The following is a 9,722-nucleotide window of genomic DNA, read 5'->3' as shown; positions in this document are numbered from 1 at the left end:
ATCATTCAGTGATGAAGAGGAACTGAGGCTGCCATCAGAGTGAAGTCAGAGAATGGGAACTTTTTTAAAAAGTGCTTTGTAGTTTTTATTCGTGGTAATATCACTGTTATACAAACGATTGTCTGAGTAAATGGCTTGTGAATCCTCATGGCAAGTTCTCCCAGCACAATGAGACCCTGTAACAGGAAGTTCAGACAACAACACATTCATGTGTGAACACGTTACCAAGTTCTCGTGCAAACATTCTTTTCTTGCCCTTCAAACAAGACACACAGGCAGGTAGTGCTGCAACAAACTATTTAAACTTACAAGCTTTTTATTGCTGTCATATAATACATCTGTTTTATTTGTATAGTACATGAAACAAACAAAGTTTAAATCTTTCTTCTTCTTTTTTTTGATATTACATGTTGGCTTTGGCACGTAGTATTTCTCTTTCACAGACTTGTGAACACTGTTTGTGATCTGCCTTGTTTCTCTGTTCATTTGTCATTTACCTGACAGTTAAAGACAACCTGAGCTCGTCTCACAGCTTCCTTTGTGCCTCTGTAGGTTTCATTTCTAACTAGTCACGATGCCAGAGAGCGATAGACCTCAACACACTTGGATACCTCGAGTAATAAGTAAGAAAGTGATTTTGAACAGTTTTGCACACATCTGCAGCTGCTGTGTCATTTGTAACTGAAAACATATCTGCCTTCCTTCAGGGTGTATCTCTGTGATTTTCTTCATCCTGTTTAATGTTCAAGCGATAGTTGGTAAATGTGAGTGGCTCTATATACAGACTGAATTCATCTACATTCATTTTATGTGTTGGAAAAAACATTTGAAAAATCAAATAACAAGAACTATGCAACAATGACTTGACACTTGTCTTCATTTTCATGCTTGTGCTCTGTAGGATGTGTGTACTTTAATGACTGTCCAAGGGCGCCCTCCATTCCCGTCTTTATGGTTATTTGTGGATTCATACCTGACTCCTGGGGATTGAGCCGGTTTTTGAACATGTGCAATACTTTCTTCGACTGTCTGCTCTTTATCCTCCATTTTGCCTTTTTCATCATCAGTAAGTATCCTGGTTCTGGATCACTTGACCCAGCATTTTTAGGAACTTTGTTTTGAGCAGCCTTATTAAACAGCTCACTTTCTGTTAAAATCAAGTTTTGTTCCACGCTTCTACATTTGGGTCCACACTTCTAAATCCACACAGTCTGTAGAGTCACATTGTGACAGTAAGCTTGAAGTTATATTCAGCTTCTTAACAGTGAAGGTTGCTGTTGTAATACACAGCCAGGCACTGCAGTACATACCTGATGTGATTAGCAACATGGTGGTGAGAAATGTTGTATTTCTCAAAGGCCAAGTGAAGCTTCTCATGACTGAAATTAGACCAAAAACCAGACTTAAAGCGAAATTATTTTTGAAAAATGATACAATTATTGCCCCGTGCTTGCTGAAAATGTAAGCCTGTCACTTGTTGGGATTAAAGAATTTGCAATAATGCTATGCTTTTTATTAATAAGTGTTATAAAGTCATATAGTGTAGTATTAAGTGGACACAGCCCTGAAAAATAAAGGCATTAGACTATGTGTCCTTGGGGAGTAGAAAGCTGTAGACTCTCGCTCACGCTTGCCTGGGAAAAAGTAGATAACAGGGGACCATCTCTACTGGAAAGTTACTGAGACACTGTTGTTTAGACTAAAGTGAGAGAGCTGGTAATAAAACTGTTAGGGGCACACCACCAATTTGAGATCTGCGGCAACGTGTCATGCAGGAAGCATCTCTCTTCTAGAAGTATTGTGAAAGAGAATTAAAGTGTTAAATGGTCTGCTGAGCAGTGTTTTGTCTTCCATCGGCTGCCTCTGAGGAATCAAAAGAACTCGGTGAAGTGTTGATATTTAACACACTTCATCCTCCAAACTGCTCTAAATGCTCACTTTATGATTTTCTCTACTGTTGGCTCTGTACAGCACAAACATGCCACCTACAGTTCAAACTGTCAGTTTATGAGAGGTAGCCAATCAGAGGAAATTGTCTTAGAAGAAGAGGAGCCAAAGACATGCATGTGACCCTGTTATTCTAATTATTTATTTTTAATATTTGATTTCCCCCTGAACCTCATTGTCTGTTATCTGATATCGGTAACAGTGCTTGTGATGGGTCTTTAAAGAGTATAGGTTGTGTGAGTTTGACCATGTGAGTAGGGAGTGTTTGTAAGCTGTGAACAAATTGCCGTTTTGGGATTAATACAGTTATTTGAATTTGAATCAAAACTTCTAGTTGCAGACAAAGGATGAACTGAGAGGCTGCAAGAAGCAGAATATGAAACGAATCAGCATTATTTAAAAGTGTTAATGATGTAAATCAACTTCAGTGGAATAAAAATCTAGAGCTGGAAGTTAGTATTAAAGAAAGACACCAGAATGAGCAGGATTTTTTTTGTGAGGTTTAAAAAAATGAAATGTATTTCTTTAAAAATTAAACTAGAACTAACAAGAATAAATGCATTACAGCAATGTTTGTTGTTGCCAAGCATGATCAGACCTTATTTTCTGAGATCTTATTTACATTTTTCCAGGTAGCATAATCGTCTACTCCATCTATGAACCCGACTACAACAAGAACACTACAGAAACCGATCACTACTGCAACAAGACGCTCTACCTGTCTGCATTTTGTTGCATCACCCTGACCTACGTCCTGATAGGCGTTTATGCTTTCACTTATTTTTTTGCTCGCTGCACCAACCAGATGGTTTACGATGATGAGGATCGGCCACTGCTGTGGAGCTAATCATATGAATGTGTGTACGCTTGTGTGTTCCCCAACTCCTCTTAGACAAGTGGACCAATACTGATGAAACAGATTAAAATGGTTTCACAATAATATATATCATATAAAATATATCAAACTATAATGGACATATACTACTACTAATAATAATAATGATGCTGGCTGTAATAAAATCATAGGCAAACAACAGACCAAATATTATACAAATATTTTCATGTGTGCTTATATACAGAACATAATACATTTAATGTTGGTTAATACAGCAACATGCAGGTTTTGATCTTTTGTTAGAGAAATCTTACTATTAACAATTCATACAGATGACTCATCATAGCAGAATAAATGATCATGATCTTCCCTGTTTAACAAACGAATATATTTTGTGTTATTAAATGTGTGATTTTATTTATTTTCCAATATCCATGCTGTTTCTTTCTTCTTCTTCTTTTTAATTGTAAGTAAATAAATAAATAAAATGGGTTAGGACAACAGGACAACCTGTTGTTGATTGGTTCTTGTTGTTTTGAGACAGCAGCTTTGATCATTGATGTGTGGTGTAGATTTAAGCTGCTTCAAACTTCTCTTGTACCTCCGCTAGTTTGTAAGTTAACACCAGAGCACTATTACATTTCCTAGTTGTTTATCATGCTAAACACCCCTTTTTTAATTTAATTTAATTTAATTTAATTTAATTTAATTTAATTTAATTTAATTTAATTTAATTTAATTTAATTTAATCTTTTTGCTTTGCTCTGTGCTCTATGAGAAAACACATTTCTACCCTGTGGGGCAAGGAATCGCCTGCAGTAATATTTGAGGCCACTAGATGTCCCCCTAATGCCTCTACATCATGCAGTAAATAATTGTTATGACTGAATCTCGAATAACAAATTTTCTCAACATTATTCATTTTCTTTTCATTATTAATATATATCCTTTTTGCCTTTTGACATGATTTTTTTCTACACTCAACCATTAGTGAAATTAAATTATTAAAAATAAAAGAGAGCGGTGTTGGAACTGAGAACAGGGCATGTATTTCACAAGAAACAGAAAGACCTCGTCCGGCACAGGAAGTGCACTTATACTCTGTCTACAACAATGTTTATGCGAATACGAGGGGAGTTAGAAAAGAAGAACCATGGCCTACTCTCATAAGAGTCTGGGGTTTTCTTCAACAGAGGTGTTTACGTTTTTGCTCTGATCTGTGAACACAAAAGAGACCTTTGGAAAACTGAAAACTAACACTGGAAAAAGGATACAGTGAATTATCTGCAAACCCTGAGCTTTACCCCACATTTCCTTAAATATACAAAAACAAACAAGAAAATAAACGAAAACAGAAAACAGATATTTTTTTATTGTTAATTTGCTTTATGTAAAAGTGATTCACATGTATAATTACCAAGGAAATGGCTGTACTTACTTATGATTACATGATATAACTGTAATGGGAAGGGCAGGCAAAAAGAGAACAGGCGTTAAAGTGAAACAGTGTAAGAGGAAGTTGAAACAATATCATGCGCACATTGCTGTTTATGTGGCCACGTACTTGCAACAGTCCTTTTCTGTATCTTCAAATGTGTCCGGTCAGACACACAAACAGGTCGGTCTGTAACAATCTATTTAATGCTTTCACATAATACACTTTAATTTGCTAATTATTTTAACACAGGAAAGGAAGTTCATGGGCATTTCCTTAAATTGTAAACAATAAAATTCAGTGCCTGGTTTAAAAAGATGGAAAAACATTGACAGACAGACAAATATTAACAGCTGGAGGTTATCTCGTGGCTATCTTTGTGTCTTTGTAGGTTCGACTAATAGTTATCATGCCAGGGAGTCAGAGACCACAATTCGTGTGTGGACTACGAAACATAGTAATAGGTGAGAGAGTTGAAAATCTTTGCACATGTGCAGATGGTGCACACTGCGATTTGTGACTGACAAAGCGCTGTATCTGCCTCCAGGATGTACCTTGATCATTTTCTCCTTCACATTTGTTGCTCAAGGAATACTTGGTAAGCAAGAGATACTGTTATTGCAATGTTCAGATCAGATTCATGCGAATGTATTTTTATGTGTCACAAAAATCCCAAAAGTTGATTCTGTTCATCTGGACGTAGTGTTTTCAGTTGGAGAAACGTTTCCTCACTCATCCAATTGACTTCTTCAGTCTCAGCTGACTGCAGGTTTCCCCAATCTTATAAACAGTACATTTGCATAATGACTGAAACCAGCCCACTGAATGAACAATGGGCTGGGAGGTCAGTTCCTTCATCATTAACATCATGATCATTGATCAACAACCACTGATCAAAGCCCACTGATCAAAGCCCACTGATCAATGGCCATGAGTACCATTCACAGAGAGTTGGGGAATGGCTGCAATCACACTATTGTAAGATGGCGAAAGATGTACCCTTAGGCCCCCTCCTCGATTCGGAGATGGTCTTTCCCTTTTCACGTAAATGGTCTCCTTGACTCCGCGCTCAAACCAGCGTTCCTCCCTGTCCAGGATGTGGACATCCTTATCATTGAAAGAGTGTCCACTGGCCTGTAGGTGTAAATAGACTGCAGAGTCCTGGCCTGATGAGGTGGCTCTTCTGTGTTGTGCCATCCGCGTCGCCAGAGGTTGTTCCTAATGGATCGAGGAACTGACCTCCCAGCCCATTGTTCATTCAGTGGTGCTAATTTCAGTCATTATGCAAATGTACAGGGTGGGCCATTTATATGGATACACCGTAATAACATGGGAATGGTTGGTGATATTAAAGTCCTGTTTGTGGCACATTAGTATATGTGAGGGAGCAAACTCATCAAGATGGGTGGTGACCATGGTGGCCATTTAGAAGTCGGCCATCTTGGATACAACTTTTGTTTTTTCAATAGGAAGAGGGCCATGTGACACATCAAACTTATTGGTAATGTCACAAGAAAAACAATGGTGTGCTTGGTTTCAACATAACTTTATTCTTTCATGAGTTATTTACAAGTTTCTCACCACTTGTAAAATGTGTTCAATGTGCTGCCCATTGTGTTGGATTGTCAATGCAACCCTCTTCTCCCACTCTTCACACACTGATAGCAACACCGCAGGAGAAATGCCAGCACAGGCATCCAGTATCCGTAGTTTCAGGTGCTGCACATCTCGTATCTTCACACCATAGACAATTGCCTTCAGATGACCCCAAAGATAAAAGTCTAAGGGGGTCAGATCGGGAGACCTTGGGGACCATTCAACTGGCCCACGACGACCAATCCACTTTCCAGGAAACTGTTCATCTAGGAATGCTCGGACCTGGCACCCATAATGTGGTGGTGCACCATCTTGCTGGAAAAACTCAGGGAACGTGCCAGCTTCAGTGCATAAAGAGGGAAACACATCATCATGTAGCAATTTCAAATATCAAGTGGCCTTGAGGTTTCCATTGATGAAGAATGGACCCACTATCGTGTACCCCATATACCACACCAAACCATCACTTTTGTTGTTCCAACAGTCTTGGAGGGATCCATCCAATGTGGGTTAGTGTCAGACCAATAGCGGTGGTTTTGTTTGTTAACTTCACCATTCACATAAAAGTTTGCCTCATCACTGAACAAAATCTTCTGCGTGAACTGAGGGTCCTGTTCCAATTTTTGTTTTGCCCATTCTGCAAATTCTGTGCGCCGATCTGGGTCGTCCTCGTTGAGATGCTGCAGTAGCTGGAGTTTGTAAGGGTGCCATTTGTGAGTAGCTAATATCCGCCGAAGGGATGTTCGACTAACGCCACTCTCCAGTGACATGCTGCGAGTGCTACGCTGTGGGCTCTTGCTGAATGAAGCTAGGACAGCCACTGATGTTTCTTCATTAGTGAGTTTTCTTGTGTCCACATTTTGGCAAATCCAACACTGAACCAGTTTCACAAAACTTAGCAAGCAGTTTGCTGACTGTAGCATGGGAGATGGGTGGTCTCGTAGGGTGTCTTGCATTGAAATCTGCTGCAATGACCCGGTTACTGCGTTCACCAGATATCAACACAATTTCGATCCGCTCCTCACGTGTTAACCTCTTCGACATGTCAATGGCTGTGAACAAAGAGAAACTTGTAAATAACTCATGAAAGAATAAAGTTACATTGAAACCGAGCACGCCATTGTTTTTCTTGTGACATTACCAATAAGTTTGATGTGTCACATGGCCCTCTTCCTATTGAAAAAACAAAAGTTGTATCCAAGATGGCCGACTTCTAAATGGTCACCATGGTCACCACCCATCTTGAGGAGTTTGCCCCCTCACATATACTAATGTGCCACAAACAGGACTTTAATATCACCAACCATTCCCATGTTATTACGGTGTATCCATATAAATGGCCCACCCTGTACTATAAGGTTGGGGAAACCTGCAGTCAGCTGAGAATGAAGAAGTCACTTGGATGAGTGAGGAAACGTTTCTCCTACTGAAAACACTACGTCCAGATAAACAGAATCAACCTTCTGGGATTTTTTTACCTGGACGACTGAGCATGCATCAAGACGTGTCACAAAAATAATTGAAAAATTAAATGATATTTCAGATGCTGTGTTTTAGTTTTATTTATTTTTGTGCCCCATAGGTTCAGGACTCTATAACTGTCCCAGACAGACTTTTATCCCTTTCTACATGTCCCTGTATGGGATCATACCGGTCTTCCTGGCACTGAGCTTATGGTACAACTGGTGCAACACTTTCTGTTGGTCCATGACCATCATCTTCCTGTGTGGCTGGTTACTTGCGGGTAAACTTCAAATTTTTCTAACACCAAAGTAAACAGAGCAGGAAAAGTAAATAACAAGATGATTAGTTTGAAAAAATTGAGAATTTCACTACAAAGCCTGGACATTATCCTTGTGAGTACAGGGAGACAAAAACATGAGCAAACCTTTTAAATAATAAGGTCACATATGTAAAATTCCTCGACTTGGTTAGAAGTTTCTGTCATCGTGCACTTTAGTTTTAGGCATTTTGGCATTTTTGATTATTCTACCTAACAATGACCTCCCTCACTTGCACTAAGATTTATCTGCCCTCATATTTAAAATTAGAGTGAACAGCTATAACAAAACGTAAACAATATAACAATTTTATGTCTGCCTCATTTGTCATGAAATAACAAAGGGAACAGGTCTTATCAGTAAATCAGTCGATTTATTTGTAAATTAAACTGATCATATACATCACGCAGTACTAGCTCCTTTTGGATATATAAGGAGAATACACAATGTTAAATGACCAAGTGCTGTTGTAATTTTTTGCTAATAAAACTGAATTGAATTTAACAGAAATTATTTTTTCTTGTTGTTCCTTGGATTTTTTTTTTTTTTACATTTTTAAAATAAACTAATTACAGCAGCATTTTGAAAAAATCTTGAAGCCAGTTCTGCATTTATGTAGAGGCCGTGCAGGTCCATCACTCTCATTCTAATTTGAGATCATTTTTTATATTCTTCCAGGTAATATAGTCATCTACTCCATTTATGAACCCAACTACAACAAGAATATGACACAGCCTGATGTCTACTGCAACAAGATGCTCTACCTGTTTGCGTTTTGGTTCACTGTTGTGACCTACATCCTGTTAGCACTGCTCTTTTTAGCTTTTTGCTGTTGTAGACAACGACAGCCCAATGGTGACAATGACACTCAAAGACTTGTGCTGTAATTAAATAGAGATAATTAAAACAAGACAACAATTATGGCAGATGGTGCATTTAAAGACAGTTTTCCTGTGTGTCAGGATGTGTCAGGGTATATACCATGTGCATTCCACAACACTCTTTTAATATGTAAAAATATCCTTGGATAAAGCAAGTTTTAGAGTTGAGCACAATTCTATGTGACAGGAAGATGTGTCTGTGGCTGGACACAAACCACTTACTGTCCTGTTGCAGAAAGAGCAGCATTGTGTTTGCAAATAAGTCATGAAACAGTTTCTCCCCGTGTTTTTTATCATTAACATATCATGCTGTGCAGGAGTCTTGAGCCACCCCTTTTTGTTTGCATTAATATGTTTATTAAGACATGCAAACATACATAGAAATACAGCATATAAGGTAAAAACAGAATCTGTATAAAGTCAATATTTGGTGTGATCAACTTTATTCGTCAGCACAGTCTGCAATCTCTCAGTCAAGCTTTCTTATTATTTCTTCAAGTAGTCTTTAGAATAGTTCTCCAGGCTTCTTGGATTCCAAGCTCTTCTTTGGATGTTGGTTGGATGATTTATAGGTCACTGTTGTTGTCATATTATCATGATCACCATCGTCAAGCATGGTTTTCTGTCAGATACCCTATTTGTCAGATACAGGGACTGCACTGAAAATGAGTGAAAAAGCAGCCAATGAAAGACCTTCAGAAAACCTGGAGAACTATTTCTCAAGACCACCTTAAAAATTACAATTAAAGGTCTGGCTCCTTGGGAAAATTATTTTAAACATGAGGGGTGGCTCAAGTCTTTTGCACAGACTAAAAATGTATCTACATGTTAATTTATTGTCTTTAAATAAAAACAAATGAAACATTATATCAATATTTCCTGTCCTTTTATTGGCTGATGCCGTCTTTTCCAGCCTGCTTCCTGAATAATATGAAATGACAATTTTCACAATAAAAGCAGGAGATGCATTTTATAAGAGCAAACTTTGCGCTGCTGAGAAACATGTGGCATTAAATTCTTGAGGTAGAGGTTAGGACAATTGAGAGGAAACGTTGTTATCTTAAAACAAAAGCCTGTCAAAAGTGTGTTTGTATTTACAGAAGCTGTTGTGTCTGCAACGTCTTCTGCTGATAGTAAAACTATGAGAAAAGAAGAACAATGACCTACTGTTTTTCCTTGACAGAAACATTGTTGGTGGTTGGCCACGTTTTTGCTCTAATCTGTGACGCAAACAGTTCTTTAGGAAC

At 38.2% G+C, this 9,722-nt stretch overlaps 2 protein-coding genes across 2 annotated transcripts; both read left to right on the top strand.

Annotated features, from left to right (window-relative positions):
• The first annotated feature begins 574 nt into the window (after window positions 1-574).
• On the top strand, window positions 575-2,818 carry LOC146391263 (transmembrane protein 272-like). Its single transcript, XM_084924144.1, has 4 exons — window positions 575-623; window positions 708-758; window positions 902-1,066; window positions 2,580-2,818. The coding sequence occupies exons 1-4, from the start codon at window positions 575-577 to the stop codon at window positions 2,792-2,794; spliced, it is 480 nt and encodes a 159-aa protein (XP_084780270.1). The 3' UTR covers window positions 2,795-2,818.
• Window positions 2,819-4,375: 1,557 nt separating this feature from the next.
• LOC146391262 (transmembrane protein 272-like) lies at window positions 4,376-9,384 on the top strand. The gene is made up of 5 exons (XM_084924142.1): window positions 4,376-4,400; window positions 4,609-4,681; window positions 4,765-4,815; window positions 7,396-7,557; window positions 8,273-9,384. Exons 2-5 carry the CDS (start codon window positions 4,627-4,629, stop codon window positions 8,479-8,481), a joined length of 477 nt encoding a protein of 158 aa, XP_084780268.1. The 5' UTR covers window positions 4,376-4,400; window positions 4,609-4,626; the 3' UTR covers window positions 8,482-9,384.
• The last annotated feature ends 338 nt before the right edge of the window (window positions 9,385-9,722 follow it).

This window comes from Perissodus microlepis, chromosome 3 (assembly GCF_051167445.1).
Source record: "Perissodus microlepis isolate ML-2025 ecotype Zambia chromosome 3, ASM5116744v1, whole genome shotgun sequence".
Taxonomy (NCBI): Eukaryota; Metazoa; Chordata; class Actinopteri; order Cichliformes; family Cichlidae; genus Perissodus; species Perissodus microlepis.
The sequence above is the reverse complement of the archived record's forward strand: the minus strand, read 5'-3'. Positions and strand labels throughout refer to the sequence as shown.

Bases quoted from the DNA above. Each gene is read 5' to 3' on its own strand.
- LOC146391263 (XM_084924144.1), top strand. From the start codon at position 575: ATGCCAGAGAGCGATAGACCTCAACACACTTGGATACCTCGAGTAATA. The intron at 759-901 runs GTAAATGTGAGT...TGTGCTCTGTAG, and splicing joins TAATGTTCAAGCGATAGTTG to GATGTGTGTACTTTAATGAC. The intron at 1,067-2,579 runs GTAAGTATCCTG...ACATTTTTCCAG, and splicing joins TTTTGCCTTTTTCATCATCA to GTAGCATAATCGTCTACTCC.
- LOC146391262 (XM_084924142.1), top strand. From the start codon at position 4,627: ATGCCAGGGAGTCAGAGACCACAATTCGTGTGTGGACTACGAAACATA. The intron at 4,682-4,764 runs GTGAGAGAGTTG...ATCTGCCTCCAG, and splicing joins ACTACGAAACATAGTAATAG to GATGTACCTTGATCATTTTC. The intron at 7,558-8,272 runs GTAAACTTCAAA...ATATTCTTCCAG, and splicing joins GTGTGGCTGGTTACTTGCGG to GTAATATAGTCATCTACTCC.